Raw genomic sequence first — 18,363 nt, 5'->3', positions numbered from 1 at the left:
CTGTCCAATATGTAGCCATTGGCCACATTGTGGCTATTGATTTTTTTTTTTTCCCCAATGCTGCTGCTCAAACCCAGGGCCTTGAGCATGGTAGGCAAATGCTGTACCACTGGGCTACATCCCCACCTCATGTGGGCTATTGAGCACTTGAAATGTGATTGATGTGACTCAGAAACTGAATTTTTCATTTCCTTTAATTTTAGTTAATTTAAACTGAAATGTAAATATTGGCAAGTGGCAAGTGCTCATCATAATGGACAATCCAACTTTAGAGAGAAAGAGGGATTCATTCTGCAGATATAATTGCTACATTCTGGATCTTGTCTAGTTTTAAATGCCAGTGGTATAAACTCACATTACTTAAGGTGTGACCAGTTCACAAGTGCTATCATTATTCTAGTAAGTCAGCACCACCTAATTTGGAAACCATTTAAGAAAAATTATATATATATATATATATATATATATATATATATATATATATATACACACACATACATACATACACACACACACACACACATACATACACACATATACATACATGCTTAGATCAGGAGAGTAACATTTCACATCAGGAATATGACCAAAATGTCTCAGTAGGGAGACTGAGTTAAAGTGGGAAATGTTACTCACAGTGCATTTTATCCAAAGGCATGCACTTGGTTATCTACTCCAAAGGAGGCCAGAAGCATAATACTTTCAGAGGCATCTGCTCGACTTGTTTTTCCGCATAAACTGCCAAACTTGTTTTGATTAGACAGGAAGTGAAGCAACTTTTCAGAGAGGGATCCCAGCATCTGGATCTCATCAGGGGGCGGGGGATCCGACCAACCTTTTACCTTCTACCTTCTACTTGTGAGTTTAAGTTGTATTTTGCTTTCCAGTTTAAGGGAAGAGCGGTATAGGCAACACATTTCCAACTTGTTCTTTTACTTTTCAAATCCCAAATTTTGCGCGCGCGCGCGCACACACACACACACACACACACACACACGATTATATATATTCAATCGGGGTAGTTTTGATTCTCCAAATCATTTATATGCACCTAAAATACTTTTATTTAAATTGCACAAAGGGGACTCTGAAACGAATAAATATACCCTGTTGGATTCGAGGAATCCTGCTGGGTGAGGCTTTGTGACTTACTACTGTAGTTTTTTAATAAGCTGATGACGATGGAGGAGAGAATTCAATCTCTTTATTCGAGTTGTTGGCTATGTTCCAAAGCGGTAACCTGGCGTACATTGTCCCGAAGAGTCCCGTTTTAATATTTAATATGAGCCTCGCATACCTCAGGATTTGGGTAAGCAGTTGAGCTGACAAATTTGGGGAACGAGACTATGTATCGCTGGCCTGGCAGGCCTGGAGACGAGACGGAAAACTTTCGGGGTTTTCCACCTCCTGGCCTTTCTGAGGCCAGTCGTCTCCAAAAAGTGTTTCTACAGGACGGCCATGTGACCTCACCGGGAAAAACCTGCGGACACACAGGCCAGCGCCGCAGGCTCATCCCAATCTCGCCAAACTTGTAGCGCTTCCCGGGCGCGCGCTCAGACCGGACCTGCCGGCTCCAGTGCGCGCCGCGGAGCGAACCATCGGGCCAGCCCTGAGGGGGTGCAAGCGGAGGTGCGGCAGGATGCTCAGGCCTCGGAACTCTTATTCGCCGCTGCCGCTTCCTCCCGACCCCAGCCAGGCGTTGTGAGTGACCAGGCCTGCCCTAGGGGCCTTGGGCACGCTGCATAGGAGAGCTACACCCCTGCTCGCTGTCAGGGTGGTAGCGGCCCATTGGAGGGTTTCCCGGGCCGGCGGCAGGCGCACAAGCGTAGCGCTCTGGCTGGGGGCGGGCCGCCGCGGGAGGAGGGACAAAGGGGTGGGTCCCCGCGTTCTGCGCTCAGGCGGCTGGGGCTGCAGGTCGGAGAACTGACCCGCGGCCAGGAGGAGAAGCGGGACCCAGAACTGCGCCCACGCTGGACCTGCGCCGAGATGCCGGTGCGGGGAGACCGCGGGTTTCCACCCCGGCGGGAGCTGTCAGGTTGGCTGCGTGTAAGTCCTCTCTTGAGCTGCGCATTCGGGAGAGGGGTCGGGAGCGTGAGCCGGGGAGCGCGTGGTGGGCTCGGCTCAAGGGTTGCTCTGAAGTTGTTCCCTTTTCGTTGGAGAAAGCTGGCATTCTCCCACCCGGACGCGGAGCGCAGAGAAGGGTAGATTTTGCCGGACCCATTGTGACTCGTGGTCTCCAGGAATCCGGGATCTTTTTCTCTAAAGTCACTTGGATTTGAGATTAAGTCGCAGCTAGAGGAAATGGCTTGAACCCAGGCAGCTCGTGCCTGTCGTCTCCTGCTCTTTTCCTGTGTTTCCTGCTCTGTTTCAAGGCACACTGTACTTAATGCAAAGTGGCACGTATGGGGGTCCTTGGGAGGAACTGACAACTCGCTGGGGACCAAACTCCTCATTTTCCTTTTTTAACCAGCTGCCTGCGCGTTACACATAAAAGTTACTTTCAATGGGAATGAATATGGGGTTTTGGAAGAAGCCACAACAAGGGAGTGATGAATGCTTTGTACTCTTGTATTATCTTACCTGTCACCAGTTCCTTTATTTTATGTCTTTATTTGTCAAGTTTCCCTTTCCACACAGTAGTTTATTTTAAGCTATAAATAATCAAGGATTTCAACTTACGAGATTTAACATTTGTGAAATGTGGACGAACTTGGAAGTGAATACTCCAGCGCTTAGTAATGGAATACAGCCTCCCACCTCTATTTTCGCTTCAGTTCTCAGACAGAGCTGCTTCCCTGGCAGCTGAGTAATAATGGTTGTGGTTTCCCTGAAGTTCCCAGTGGAGAGTCATTCCCTCATAGAAACTGCCCTGTACACTCCTTCCCTCAGCCAGGGAATCCCAGTGGGAGGAGAGAGGCCCTATCCTTCAGCTCTCTAGGTGGTCTGAGCTGGGGGTGCCGCCAATCTCTTAGGGAGAACTGGTCCACCGAGGTTCAAGTTATTCCTGGGGTAGACTGTAAGTCAAGCACACCTGGGAAGGATATAGTTAAAAGTGAGAGACTAGTAGTAATAATTCATTGGTAGTGAAGTGTTATTAGAATACTGCCTAAGAATGTCATTAGCTTATTCCATAAGTTTTCACACACTGCTCCACTTCAGTGTGGTGAAGACAAAATGGGTCAGAGGCACATGCCTTACCACACAGACTTGTTGGGGATGCAAGCAGATAGTGAAGTTCAATGAGTGCCATTTAGAAATATGAACGTGGAGCTGTGATTCCCTTTGTAGGGGAGACAGGAGAAGGTAAGTGTTCTTTACCAAGGCAAAAGTGACTTTTGAAGTGTTTCTTGAGAATATTCAGAGCTACTGGCAAAGATTGATAAAGGTTTTTTTTTGGTTGTTGTTTTTTTACCAGGGATTGAACCCAGGGGCACTTATCCAGGATCAAACCCACTGAGCCACATCACCAGTCCTTTTTATATTTTATTTAGAGACAGGGGTTCATAGAGTTGCTTAGGGCCTCACTAAGTTGCTGAGGCTGGCTTTGAACTCACAATCCTCCTTCCTCAGCCTCCCAAGACACTGGGATTACAGATGTGTGTGTGCCACCATGCATGAACTTTTTTCTTATCCCTGATATGCTCCTGCAACTTTTTTTCTTTTTTTTTTTTTCCTTCTGGTACTGGGAATTGAATCCAGAGGTACTCCACCACTGAGCTGCATTCCCAGTTTGTTTTATCTTGTATTCTGAGACAGGGTCTCCTGAAATTCCCCAGACTGGCTGTGAACTTGGAATCCTCCTGCCTCAGTCTCCACAGTAGCTGAGATTATAGATGAGCACAAATGTACCCAGCTTCGAGTACACTTTTGAGCTACATCCCCACCCAAACAACTTTTTCAATACCATTCTGCTAATTCTTTTTTTTTTTTTTAAAGAGAGAGGGAGAGAGAGAGAGAAAAAATTTTAATATTTATTTTTTAGTTCTCGGCGGACACAACATCTTTGTTTGTATGTGGTGCTGAGGATCGAACCCGGGTCGCACGCATGCCAGGCGAGAGCGCTACCGCTTGAGCCACATCACCAGCCCCCCCCTTTTTTTTTTAAATTTATTTTTTAGTTGTAGGTGAACACATACCTTTATTTATTTATTTATTTGTGGTGCTGAGTTGTGAACCCAGTGCTTCACGCATGCTAGGCAAGTGCTCTACCACTGAGCCACAACCCCAGCCCCCATTCTGTTAATTCTTAATGAGTATCTACTTACTGCTGGTTACTGTAAGGGGATTCAAAGTTGAATAAGACTTGAGTTTTGCCTTCAAGGTCTGTGGACCTGAACATTTTAGACTGTTTTAGACTCTGATCTCTCTGTCTCTGTTAGGATTCCTGACGGTGAGGGAGGGAATATGTAAGATACAGATGCATACTCTGCATTTCAGGAATACAACAAAGGGTGGGATTGTCCTCTGTGCACACCTTTCAGGGATTCTTGCTGGGAGGAAAGGGCATTGGAACAGACAACTCCCAATGTAAGCCACTATAGAAAATGGAGTTAGTAATGCCTCCACCTCAGGCCGAGTAAGGACTGATGAAATGACGCAGAGTGTGTTGGCACAGAGTGGGTGCTAAGTAAAGGGTAGCCAGTCATAGGAACCAAAATAGGTGCTAAAAACCTTTTAAGTGTGGGTGTTAAGTGCAGGGTTTTGGGTTGATAAGGGAGATGAGATCTACAAGTATAGGAGTAGTTGCCAAAGACAAAAACAAGAAGGAGTTTCACACTGCTTTGAAAGGCTTCTAATGCCAGTAACAGAACTTTGGGAGGCGTAGTCATAGAAATTCCTAATGGCTTGATGTTCCCCACAAACAAGTGAAGTTAGTTTCCCAGTAAACATTCCACCCCACCCTCTACTAGTAAATATTACTATTTTTAAGGGATGCATAGGCTTAAGACTAAATGAATTTTTACATCATCCTCTGGGGAATTCCATTTGCAGTGACTTCTGCCAATATTTGTTTAACTTTTGATCTAGTTTTTTGCACATGGACAAGGTCACAGTCAATCATTTATCTTCAGTGTGAGAGTGAGAACTTTTGGAATATATCTGAATGCAAGGGAGCCAGTGAAATCCCCACCATTAGCTTTTGAGCTTAGCAAGGATTTCTCTCCTTAGAAGGCTTTCTTTTTAGGAGACAGATATCCTGAAATTAGGTGGGGCCTAATTTGTGCACTTGAGTCCTGCATACAATAGTAGTTCTGTCCTTTGAAAAGTCCATGCAGATTTGGTTGGGGAGTGGCATGAGACGTGGGTGGTGCACAGTGAAGAGTTAGGTAGGGTTAGTAATCACCAAACTTTCAACATACTTCTACCAAGAATATGACCCATTAGGGAATTCCTTTCCTGATGCTGAAAACAAATCCTATTAAGCAGTTGTGGCTACAGATTGAGAGCTGATTCTCAGTAAAATGCATCATTGATTAAAAGAATAGTCAGCAGTCTAAAAACTGCTGGCCAGGGTGGCCTGGAATCAGCCAGCTTTGGTATTGGGAGGCTAAGGTGGTTTGAAGTATGGTAATGTTTGAGGTATGTCACACAAGACATGAGTGGAAGGAAGCAGAATTATCTGAGAATTTATTGAGTTAGTCTGTCAATCCTAAGTTCAAGGATCAAGGCCAGAAACAGACTCAAAGGTCAGATTTAACCCCCATTGGGTGGGCTAAACGCAGCAATGTTTGCATGAGCTATGTTAAGGTTATAAAAACTATATAGGGCCTATTTCACCCCCAAAGGAATTTTTGTGATGATGTGTTTTTAGCAGAAGCCCATATAGCTAACATATTTATAGGGGTCTAAGGTGGTATGACCATTTAACTTTTAAATAATACTATATAATAGCAATAGGAAGAAGTTTTCAGGCACAAAATCCCATTTTCTAATATTGCAATAGCTAGTTCCAGTTTTGCATGGTACCTTGGAGTCACCTGAGTAATCACCTGAGCTTGTAGGCTACCTGCATTGTTGGGTAAAAGGCAAAGTTCTGAGTTGGCAAGTGCCTGTTTCCATTTTTTTCTACTTGATTAAGAGATGCACAATGACTACTAGAGTCCTTGGAGGTCCTGCCTAGGCTTGGGCAATGAACGGCAGCCCATACTGGGGACTTTTTGTTTTTGGAGTGCTGGGGATTGAACCCAGGGCCTCAAACTCCTTGTTGCATGGGGATGTTGCACTATACAACTAAGCCACATTTGCAGCCCCCTATTTTTTTTTTTTTTTAAAAGCTACTAGGGTCTCTAGCATACTCTCTATTGCATCTAAGCCTCATCATCATGGATAACCTGTGAACTCAGAAGAAATACTAAAGACTGTCAATCTCCCCAAATACCCGACCATTTAATTAAGCATTTTCTCCTCCTTTTTTTGCTGTCCTCTAAGCAGTGTTTTATGAAGTGTAGTATACACAGGCTTGCAGGTGGTACTGTGGGGACATATTCTATTTTTCACTGCTTAGGCATGAATATTGTATGTTAGGAGTGAAAAAATGAAGCCAGGTACCAAACCCATTCATTTTATGGCTAGATTCCTAGGTTGCTTAGAATGAGCTAAAAATAAGTATTAAGTAGAACAGTTGAGTTTGTTTTAAGAAAAACTGTAAACTGTGGGGATGAAGTATAAAACAAAATTGTGAAGATGATGCTTGACAGCTGCAACTTGGGTAATGCTAACTAAGATAGGGGTGTGGCATTTAGTTCTGGAGAGCTCTAAGTATACCTTGTCCACACCTTCAGTAATGTCAGACATAATGGTTCAGAAAAGCCAGGAAATTTGAAGGTGATGGACTTGGTCTTAAACGTGTATATTAAAAAGTGTGCTGGTTTCAGGAATTTTTATTTCTTTTATTTAAATTTTTTTTTTTTTTCAGTTCATGCTAGAAGAGTGCTTCACCACCAGGAGACACACCCAGCCAATTTTTGTTTACTTCCTGGGGTGCTGGGGATTAAACCTAGGGGTGCTGTACCACTGAGCTCCATCCTTAATCCTTTTTATTTTTTATTTTGAGGGCAGGTCTTGGTAAATTACTTAGGCTGATCTTGAACCTACGATTCTCCTATTTCCTCAGTAACTGGGATTATAAGTGTGTACCACCATGTCCGAGTTAGTTTTTATTTTTTGATAGAGCTAATGTTGATCTATAAAAGAGGCTTTAGCAAAGATTGTTTTAGAACTGGAAATCCTGATGTAGAGAACAATTCTGATTTGACCTGGGGGGGGGGGGGGGAAAGACCAGTTGAGATGTAGGCTGATGTTAGGTGCATAAAACAAGATAACACTATTTTAATCACCAAAATCTCTAATGGTGTGCCTGTACATGCCCTTTATGAGAAATTCTGAGCCTTCAGCTGGTAACTTGTACTTGAGTCATTTTATTTATGTATTTATTTATTTATTTTGATATTGGGGCTTGGACCCAGGGGCACTTACCACTGAGCCACATCTCCATCCTTTTTTATATTTTATTTAGAGACAGGATCTCAGTAAGTTGCTAAGTTGCTAAGGCTGGCTTTGAACTTGTGATCCTCCTGTCTCAGCCTCCGGAGCTGCTGGGATTATAGATATGTGCAAACACACCCAGCTTGAGTCATTTTAAATCAGTGTAGATAAATTTGTTTAGTGCTCTTGTATGATGGTTAAAGCTTTATCAGATGTGTAACCCTAAAAACATAATGAAGCTTTCCTTAACACTTGCATGCCATTGTGTATTACAGACTTGCTGGCCGCAAAAGATACATTGTGTAATAATGAATGTTTAAGTTTGAGAAGAAAAAAATAAGCCTAACTAGACTATCCATGGATATGGTTTCTACTTAGGTGTCTCTCCTCCCATACTGTTTTGGATGGAGGCAGTAGTGATGTTAGCACTGGTAAAAATAGTCCTGATAGATCCTCTGTGAATAAATTTTCTCTTTTTGGCTGGGGCAGTGCTGAGGTTGAAGCCAGCGCTGGCAATGTGCTAAGCATGGGCCCTACTACTGAGCTGCACTCCTTGCCCTGTGAATCAAATATTTGTGGTCTGGAAGCGTGACTGACTGACCAGATTATTTCGAATCATATCATTAATCATGGCCAAGGTCTTATGTCACATCCTTGAATGTAATGTTTTCTAAATTTTACTCATATTGTATGTGAATACAGACTTCAGAATTAATTAATATGGTCATTATTATTTCTATTGTAGACTTAAATCAACCATACAAAATATATGCATTATGCTTATGCGGAAACAAATGGCATGAACTATGGAAATTTTAATTTTCTATGCCTCATTTCATGGACACCTTGTATTCCTATGGGCCTAAATTTATGAGTTGGTGAAAAGTCAGAGGCCTTTGGAGGGAATATTTGTAATGCCTTGTGGGAGAGAATTATTGGGATAGTTGTTCCTTTGGTAGTAAATAATGATTAAAAACCATTTACATTTTTGCCATTGTGGTTCAGAAGAGCTTTGATAGAATTGGAGAACATTGCCGGTACTTTAAATTTGTCCCTGGAATTGAAAGTGAACAGGGAAATAATGCTTTCTAGTCATCTGTGGGAATTAGTGAACCACTCCAGAATGTGTGCCATTTAGCAGCATTGTTCTTCCCAGGAGGAAATAATGTTCCAGATGTAGCTATTTGTTTCCACTTGCTGACAGCCATTTCTTATGACATTATTAAAGGAAGTGCTGTGGAGTTCTGCAGGTTAAGTGTCTGACCTTTTACCTTACATGGATAGCTGTACCTGAGAACTTGGGTGGGTGGAGTTTCACCTGGGAAAGGAGGAGTCAATAACTCGTGCCTCCTGGCTAGTGCCCCTCTTTCAAACCTTACAAGTCTGTTTCTAAATATATCTGCAAGGCAGATTAAAATTATTTGAGGGAATGAATGAGCAAAACTAGCATTTCTGGTTTTGGAAAAAAATGAATCATGGAGAAGGAACTTCCTGGTGAGCTGAGTTTCAGGAGCCTGCTTCCTCCCTTACCCTTCTTCAGAAAGGTGGAGTCAGTTACTTTCTTGCCTGGGATTGGTTAGTGTGCACCTCCCAGTGTTTATTCTAGCTCTTATCAAGTGGGCTTCATGCCACAAGTCACTTCCCATTAGTGGTGAGCCCCTCCCAGGTCTGAGTCATCTAGGTAAGCCCAGAGGCTGTCAGAGCCCAAACAAATCCACTAAGTACTTAAGGACATTGACTTGATTTGGGAAAGCTTGTAGCATCAACTAGGATGAGTCAAAGACTAATTGAGAGTTTAGAAGAGTGAATTCCTTACATTTATGTAGTGAGTAGATGATAGTTTGTGAGGAAAACTCCTACCAAAAAATGTTTATTTTAGAGAACATTTTTGTAATGGTATAGAAACAGTATCAGCTACACCATTAATTAGCTGGGTGACTTTATCAAAGCCTCTGCTTAAACTCCAATCTTCAGTTTCTTAGTTATATTTGATTTTTTTTTAAAGATTGTTGTATTTTTTTATACCTTTATTTTATTTATTTTTTCATGTGGTGCTGAGGATTGAACCCAGTGCCTTGAACATGCTAGGCAAGCGCTCTACCACTGAGCCCCAGTCCCAGCCCCTATTTGATGTTTTTTTTTTTAAATTTAATTTTATTGGGTACTGGGGATTGAACCGGGGCGCTTAACCACTAAGCCACATCTCCAGCCCTTTCTATTTTTAATTTAGTTTAATAATTTATTTAGGTACTGGGGATTGAACCAAGGGGTACTTAACCACTGAGCCACATCTCCAGTCCTTTTTATTTTTTATTTTAAGAAAGGGTCTCACTAAGTTGCATAGAGCCTCACTAACTTGTGATCTTCCTGCCTCAGCCTCCCTAGTTGCTGGAATTACAGATGTGCACCCCTTGGCCCAGCTGATGATGGTCTCTAAATTCTTTATTCTGAGTGTTCTGAGTGCTTAGTGTAAAGCCTAGAGAACATTCTGAAAATTTTCTGTTGGCTCTTAGAGTGCTTCCTTGCTCCTTCAACAATTTTAAGTTTGTTTCCTTTTATTTATTTTTTCTTTAAAAAAGAGGTTCAGTGGATTCTTTCTGAGAGGCATTAAAAAACAAACAAAAAAACTGGGAACCCCAAAGTGGCTGATAGTTGTTTAATTCAAGAAGTGATGGAATACAACACAGTGAATCTCACCATTGTGTATATCCATAAGACTGGGTCCTAATTAGAATAAGATATGCTTGTATAATTACATCAAAATGGACTCTACTATCATGTATAACTAAAAAGAACCAGTATAAAAAAAAAAGGTGATGGAAACATCTATTATTTAGTTGCAGCTTAAATAATGTACTATCGCAGCTTTATCTTCCTTACCGCGCAGCCCAGGCAAGCACCACAACAATCTTGCATAGCTTCTTGAGAAACTTTCTTCATTTTCTTCCTTTCTATTCTCCCCAGTAAAAGCTGCATACTGGGGGCTTCCCACAGCTCTTTCTTTTGCCCACAGAATTCTCCCCCTGGGACCACATTTTCTTAGCATGAGCATGGAAGGGGAGGCGGGCCTGGAATTGGGAGCTCTTTCAGTATCTTCACAAACAGGCCGAAGTTCAGCCTCCTGTTCACCATCCGCAAACTCTGTTCATGGACTCCTGGGAGAGCACTTGCTGTCACTGAGTTTCAGCCTTACTTATCAGGCACATGCAAACTTTTCAGTACAACTTCAGGCTGAGCCACTTTGCCTTCTTGAGCTGCTCTGTTTAGTGTCAGGGTGAGTTTTAAGAGGGGAGAGAGATTTGTGGCATCTCAGACATCCATTGAAGTTTTCCAGAAATGGAACTGAAAAACATTTGTGCTTTTCCTTCTGGTGTTATTGTTAGAGTTTAAAAACAGGCAAGTGGTGACATATTGAAATGAAGAGGCCCTGAGTTCCTCTTGAACACTTTTGTGGCTACCTTCCTAGCAGAGCCTAAATGTAAATTAAAAAAAAAAATTTAAAAAATTTTTTTTGTAGTACTGGGGATTAAACCCAGGGCTTCACATGTCAGCCAAGTGCTCTATCTCTGAGTTATATTCCTAACACCCACCTACCTCTTTAAATTTTTTTCCCATATTTTTTATTGGTGCATTATAGTTGTACATAATGGAGGGATTTGTTGTTAAATATTCATATCTGCATACATTATAACAATAGAGTTTGACCACCACTATTACTCCACAGCACTTCCCTACTCCCTCCCTCTCACCTCTTGGTCTCTTTGTTCCTTTTGATTTTCATGAGAAATCCGCCTCCCCCATATACCTTTCTTTTCCTTTTTCCTTTCTAGCTACTGAATTTGAGAGAAAACCATACAACTGTTGGCCTTCTGAGTTTGACTTATTTTGCTTAACAGAATGGCCTTTAGTTCCATCCATTTTCCTGCAAATTATATAATTTCATTTTTCTTTGTGGCTGAATAAAACTCCATTGTGTATATATGTCACATTTTCTTTATCCATTCATCCATTGATGGACTCCTAGGCTGGTTCCATAGTTTGACTATTGTGAATTGTGCTGCTGTAAACATGGGTATGCACGTATCACTGTAGTAAGGTGACTTTAATTCTTCAGAATAAATACAGAGTAGTGATATAGCTGGGTCATAGAGTGATTCCATGTCTAGTCTTTTGAGGAACCGCTATACTGATTTCCATAGTGGTTGTACTGATTTACAATCGTACTGACAGTGTAAAAGTGTTCCTCTTTTTCCATATCCTCTCCAGAACTGATTATTATTTATATTATTATTTTTTTTTGGTACCAGAGGATTGAACCCAGAAGTGCTTAACCACTGAGCCACATCCCCAGCTCTTTTTTTATATTTTATTTAGAGACAGGGTCTCACTGAGTTGCTTAGGGCCTCACCAAGTTGTTGAGGCTGGCTTTGAACTCCTTATCCTCTTGCCTCAGCCTCCCAAGTTGCTGGGATTATAGGGTTGCACCATCATGCCTATTATTAGTATTGTTGATGATTGCCATTCTGACTGGTCCCTTTTATTTTATTTTTTTTATTTATTTGTATTGGGGACTGAACCCAGGAGCACATAACCACTGAGTCACATTCCAGTCCTTTTTATTTTTTTGTTTTGAGTTTCTCAGAGCCTCACTAGGTTGCTGAGGCTGGCTTTGAACTCAAGATCCTCCTGCCTTAGCCTCCCAAGTTGCTGGAATTTCAGGTGTACACCACTGCGCCCGGTACTGGCTTAAACTTTATCTTGAGCTAAGTTACCCAAGGTGGCCCCCAACTTTCAGTTCATTTATCTTAGCCTCCCAAGTAGCTGGAATTACAGACATGAAATACCTTGCCTCGTTTGTTTATTTACTTATTTTTTTTGGTTCTGGGGATGGAAACCCAGGGTTTTATACATCCTATATAATGCTACTGAGTTAACATGCCTAGCCCTAAATGAAAATTTTAGTCAAAGGCTCAGAAGATATATATTTTCAGTCTACTTACATTAGTTAAATGCACAATTTGGCAGATGACTCTGGGAAGTGGAGGGTCAGGAAAGAGCAAAAGAAGTAGATGGAATTCACCATCAGCTGTTATTAAAAAAATGCATCTGAAATGTCTCCATTGAGAGTTTTTTTTCTCAGAGAAACAGTAGTACCCAGGGTCTGTCTTCTCATCCTTACTCAGAGTGACACATTTTCTGTTATAAATTTTATGGTATTTTATTATAGTACAGTTTAAATACAAATTTATTTAAATTTATATTTCAATATCAAGTGGAGAGCTGGATGAATTTTGTTTTGTTTTGCGTTCTGCTTTTTGGTGCCAAAACTCAGGAATTTTTTTTTTTTTTGTGTGTGTGTGTTTGAAAGCAAATGAAAGTGAATACAAAAAGAACGGAAACGGAGACAGACCTCAACAGATCAGCATCACTGATCTGTTGGAGAATCATTTACAAGGGGAAAATGGCAACAGGCTACAACAAGTATCTGAGTTTTAAAGGGTTTAGCAGGGCCAGGTTATGGGAGGAGTTGGTCAGTTACTTTTGGTGGGCTCACTTTTGGTGGGCAGGGGGATTTGGGCAGATCAGGGAGATTGCAACAAGTAAGACTCCTTAGCTCCTTTCCCCCCAAGGGTTTTGGAGATTGTTCATTTCCTCATTCTAGGCTCTGAAAGAGGTATAATGAGTTGGGGTGACATCATCATATCTGGGTATTTCCTGCTGAGAAGAGGTATCACTGGGACATCTTCTAGAGTCTGAAGGAGGAACATAGCTTTCACGTGTTCTTGGATGGTGGCCCTGAAGATGGTAGAGGCACGTTCTGTTAGAAACCTCTGGAAAAGATTAATGAAACATGAAAGAAGGGAGAGAAATAGATAATCAGGGGAATGGGGGTCATAATGGGCCAAGCCAGGTCGGAAGTCCTCCCCACTACCGAGGGGAGGAGGAGATATTTGCTAGGTTAGCAGCTTGTTCCTTTAGCTTTCTCATCTTATCCTTTACTATTCCTGACTTATTAAGATAGTATCGACCTTCTTCCCCGAGGAAGAGACAGAGGCCACCTCAGTCTGTACTAAGGAGATCTAGGACCCGATGATTTTGTGGGATGACAGATGCCAGGGAATCTGATTTTGTAAAGCCAGCACTGAATCAGAGAACTGAATTGGATATCTTCAATAGGTGGTTGTGACAACTTTTTATAGTAGTGAATAGAGGTTCCTAATCTCACTGCCCCTGTGCCAATATCTCTAGCCCTGTGAGTAAGGGAATGAACTGAAGAGCTCCCTTGTGTCTGGTGGACACTGTTATCAGGATAGGCAAACTTTGGTTGTTAGGTAAAAAACATCAATTTGAGGAATAAACAAGACCAAGGTACAGATGCCAGTCTTATCTTTGGTAGGCAGGGGTAAATCTGAGTCTCACAGAGGAAAAATGTCCCAGAATTGGGGGTAGGGGCATCAGGGCTGTGGGGCTGACACAGTATATGTCTTAAGTTCCATTAAAAGAACTATAGTCTTGTCTTTTACATGCCCAGGTATGGCTGTACTTTAGTTATAAGTGTTTTTGCTACTTGTTTAAGACTAAACTGGTCAAATTGACCTTGTTCCCTCAGGGGGTCATTCTTGGGAACTTGAGAGCAGCCTCTTAGCTCCTTTAGTGCCATCTGCCAAGGTGGATCAGGGTCTCTTTGACCATGTGGCTTCTCTTGGTCATCTCCAATGACCCTCCTCTTGGCACTGGTTGGCTTTCTGTTCTTCAGGGTCTCATTCATGTCCCTGATTGGAGGTCATGTGGCCCAGATTCACAAAGCCCTTAGAGAACTCCTCTTGTTCCCTGGGTTTGAGCTGACTCAGAGGTCAAGAGCCAAATATTGGCTATTTTCTCTTTTTTGGCCCTTTTATTTCCTTGACTTTAGTCTGTAAGCTTTGTTCTTAAACATGCAGCAAGTCAGTTTCAGTCTTAAAGTAAGATTACTGGATTTTACCTTTAAAGTCTATAACTTTATAGTTATTTACCATTTCTGTTTAATTGGGGTCAGTATTAGTACTGGAAATTAGCCTTACATCATCCTGTCAGTCCTGTAGGTGATGGCCTATTATCTCAAATTAACTTAGATTGTTATATTAGAAGTTGTACTTCTGTAAGGCACTAAAAGAAAGATAACAGTTAAGGTTTATAGGGAAAATACAAACTGAAATTAACAAGAGTAAAAACATATTTAGTTTGTGTAATAAGTATTAACTAGGAAACATAATTTTTGTAATCCTAAACCTTTACTTTAAACTTTAGTTTGAAGAACACCAGCTTGGTAAAATGTTCTTTTAAACTTTATAAAGACTTATATACTTGGAAGATATGACATAGAAGCCAGTAACAGTTCCATGTTTACACTGATGTTCTTATATTAAACATCTTTAGCTTTCAAAGTTTAGAATCTATAATGTAGCGTAATACTCTAAAAGAACAGTTGTTTTTTTTAACTAGAGTTGTATACACCCTAATTCCTTTAAGACTAGTTTCTATGTAAATAGTAAAACTTAACAGACACAAGAAATTTGATGTGGTGTTAAATCTAATTTACTAATTTTTAACTGTAAAATCCAAGATATCAGACAAGTTTCCTGTTGAAGAAAAATCTTAGAAATAATTGATATGGCATTCTAGACATTTTGTAGAAACCAACACTCTGTTAATTGTCTGACCACCTAGAAAACCTTGTGAGTTAGTAATTTTAAAAGCATCTTTACTCTCATCTGTTTACCTTATTTAAATTGAACTTTTAAAGTAACATGAACTAAAAGGTATTTGGAGCCTTTTATCTTTTAAATTTTAATTTATGAGTGCTCATTTATCTATATGCCAATTTTGATAACCATGCACATGGTATGTGGACGCAAGCACATATGTAGTTACAAAAACACAATACACCGGTGTGCATTCATACATAAAACAGAAAGGAAACCAAGATCTTGTAGCTGTTTGTAGGTAGATCTCCACAGGTAGGAGGCAAAGCTACAGATGTTTATTAAAGCCTCTCTTAGATTTAAATTGTTAGAAATTAAAATAGAGCTTATCAGACTTTTACATTATGACTTATACAGATTCTTGTATAGTTGGAAATGCTAGGTGTAAAGTGTAACAGCCATGGTAGACACTGAGATTTAGGTGGCCACTTGTCCTCAATGGCATCAGTTTTTTTATTTTTTATTTTTTTATTTTTTTAGGATTTTTGTCAAAGGAGATTCTCCAATGTATTTGAGAGTTAACTTAAAAATTTGGCCTCTGAATAATGACAGAGTATCAAAAACTCTAAAGTTAGATAAAATAGACTGATCAGAAAAATATTTTTAATGTAGGCAGACAGAATCAAATTGAATTCACCATAAAACCATAAGCTCAAAAACAGAATTAAAAAAGAAAAGAAAAACAGAGTTCTAAATAAAATGACATGGCCATAATTAAAGGAGCATGCAGAACATCTTTATCAGCTCACAGTGTACTTTTGGCTCAGATTAGAGACAGTTTGGATATTGAAAGAATGAGAAAGCCCTGAAATCCTTAGGTAAAGATTCTCAGATAAAGAAGACTTATATATATGAAATCATTCCATCTTCCCTCCCTGTGCTGTAATGTTTAGGGAGGACTTGTTAAGAAAGCAGCATGATAGAACTGCTAAGAGGAGATAAGATAGCCAGCCATCTAGGTCTCACAAGCAGCTTGAATGTAAAAGTGACACTTTTTTTTTTTTCCCCCTCCTTTTGGTCTCAAACCAGTTTTGGGCAATCACCTCTGTAAGCCTTGTAAGACTTGCAAGTTCTGCAAGCCTTGGAGATAGAGAAGTTAAGAAGTCAGAGAAGCTCTGTTTTCAGTTTAAGAAGCAAAACTTCATACATAGGGCATTTTAACCATTTTATGTTTTATAAAGTCAGTTTCATAAGGTGTATTCTATAGTTTATGTTTCTTCCTGAGACCCTTTTTCATTTCCCTAGTTGGTAATCGGGTTAGGTTGGATGTGGAAAATTATTAGGCATCTCCTTTATCTCAACTGTGATTTGGTCATCCCCTACTTTTGAGGACAAGGCTCCTCTCTGAACAACAACAACAACAACAACAAACCAGAACATAACATGGGCATCTGTGTTGAGAACAGTTTCTCTTTGGCTAGGGGATATCTCCCCAATCCCACAGCCTCTAGGGGTCAGCAGTTTCTGCCTTTCCTTCATGACCTCTGGCTGGGACCTCACTCAGAATGGAGGATACTAACTTCTTGATAATTGTTTTTTAATTTAAAGGAGGACATTTGCCAGCCAGTTGTGCCCTTAACATTTCTTACATGTTCCCTTTGTCCTTTTGAGGCCTCATACTCACAGGACCATGATTTCATATTGTGTTCCTCAATTTGAAGTGGGAGGTAGCCTGTTAGTGTTCTGGGTGATATCTCCACTAGAGAAAATGAATAATTTGGATTCCTGAGCTAGGACAAATGCAAGGTAGTTTTACTCTAATTGACTGAGACAGATTTTCTGTTTTTTTTTTTTTTTTCCCTATCAGATGAGGGGAGTACAGAAGAAAATATGTTTTATGAGAGTCTAGAGAAGGTAGTCTAATTTTTAAGCTAGGGGTGCTCTATCTGGAGAATCTCTCATAATGGGTCCCTGTTTAAGAGGCAGACAGTGTGGACAGAACTGGAGTAGAAGCATTGCTGAAGAGGGAGAGAATGCTTGGCTCATTCTCTGAGGATTAATGATTCACCTCTTTCCTAAAGACCTCAGATCAGACTGAGATTTCATCTCAGGATCCAAGATCCATTAGGTGAGGGTGCCCTCCACTATTGAGCCAAGTCAGTCAGAAAAAGAGAGACAGGTAGTGGTTGGTATTTGGTACCCCTGAGGGCTGTCGGGGTCAGATTTGGGTCATGAGACCTTTGTGCAGCACCAGGAAGTGGCCCTGGCTAGCTGCCTTCAGTTGTCTCAAGCCTTCCTCTGTCCCACACACCAAATTTCTCCCACAGAAAAGAAACTGAGCAAATCAGGACCGACATTCCCAACACTGGGGTGAAGGAGGATCTAACCCACTCATCTCTTGACTTTTGACTGACATTAGGGTGACATCAGATTTTCAAGTCCCCACTGTCATGGGAACTCTAGTTTACCTTGGCCCATGCTGCCCAGTTCTAATTGGATTCCTAACCATACATTCTTACAGATTTTTATGGCTTGGAGGAACTATCGTTATCTCCCAGTTTCAGAATCTGGTCACAAAAGTCTCCTCCTTCTGGGAAATTTGTGTTTTTCTTATCCACATTATTTGGGCCTGCGTTTCTCCTGCAGTGAACAGGTAGTTTACTAAGGAATGTGATGTATCCTGTCCACAGAGGCCAGGCAGGGCTGTAGGTAAATTGCTTCTTGGAAAAGAAAGCACATGGGGGTCATCTAGTAATTGATGGAATTACTAGATGCAACATTTAGTTTTTATAATGTCACAGATGTCCTCATGAGTTGCAGTTAAGAAGTTTAATGCCATTTGATTTTTGCAAAATACCTTTCTTTTGGCATTACCTCTGTGTTTCTAGAGATCCCTTTATCTGTGTTAGTTAGGGTTTTCTTGGTAAAGTTAGTCAGAACTTTTATGTGCAATATTACATTTTTTAGACCAACATGAGGGATAAATATTGGGGCTAGATAGTCATACTAGCAAATACAGATCAAGCCTGCCTGTGTTGGAGGTTAGATTTGTAGGTCTCAAAATGACTCAGAAAAAAGCTTGTGACTCTGACAGTTTCTTTTGATAGTTATCAGACATTCCTGTCTGTAAAACTTTCCTTTATAGCCTCCAGCTTTACTTACTTTTGGTGGGGGTTCATCTGCTATTTTGAGGGCA

The 18,363-nt window shown here is 40.8% G+C and overlaps 1 protein-coding gene across 3 annotated transcripts in view; it reads left to right on the top strand.

Moving 5' to 3' along the window:
• Window positions 1-18,363, top strand: part of Tjp2 (tight junction protein 2) — a 145,255-nt gene that overhangs the window by 48,625 nt on the left and 78,267 nt on the right. For 2 of the 3 annotated variants that reach the window (XM_034636528.2, XM_027940109.2), the window contains exon 1: window positions 1,899-2,046. The exons of the other annotated variant lie outside the window; for it this stretch is intronic. In XM_034636528.2, the coding sequence (XP_034492419.2) occupies window positions 1,987-2,046 (60 nt within the window). In that variant the 5' untranslated portion in view covers window positions 1,899-1,986. Of the gene's footprint in view, window positions 1-1,898; window positions 2,047-18,363 lie in introns of those variants that run through there. 3 annotated transcript variants of the gene reach the window in all.

The sequence above is a fragment of the Marmota flaviventris genome, chromosome 13 (assembly GCF_047511675.1).
Source record: "Marmota flaviventris isolate mMarFla1 chromosome 13, mMarFla1.hap1, whole genome shotgun sequence".
NCBI lineage: Eukaryota > Metazoa > Chordata > Mammalia > Rodentia > Sciuridae > Marmota > Marmota flaviventris.
Note: the sequence above shows the minus strand (reverse complement) of the source record. Positions and strands in the feature narration are given on the sequence as shown.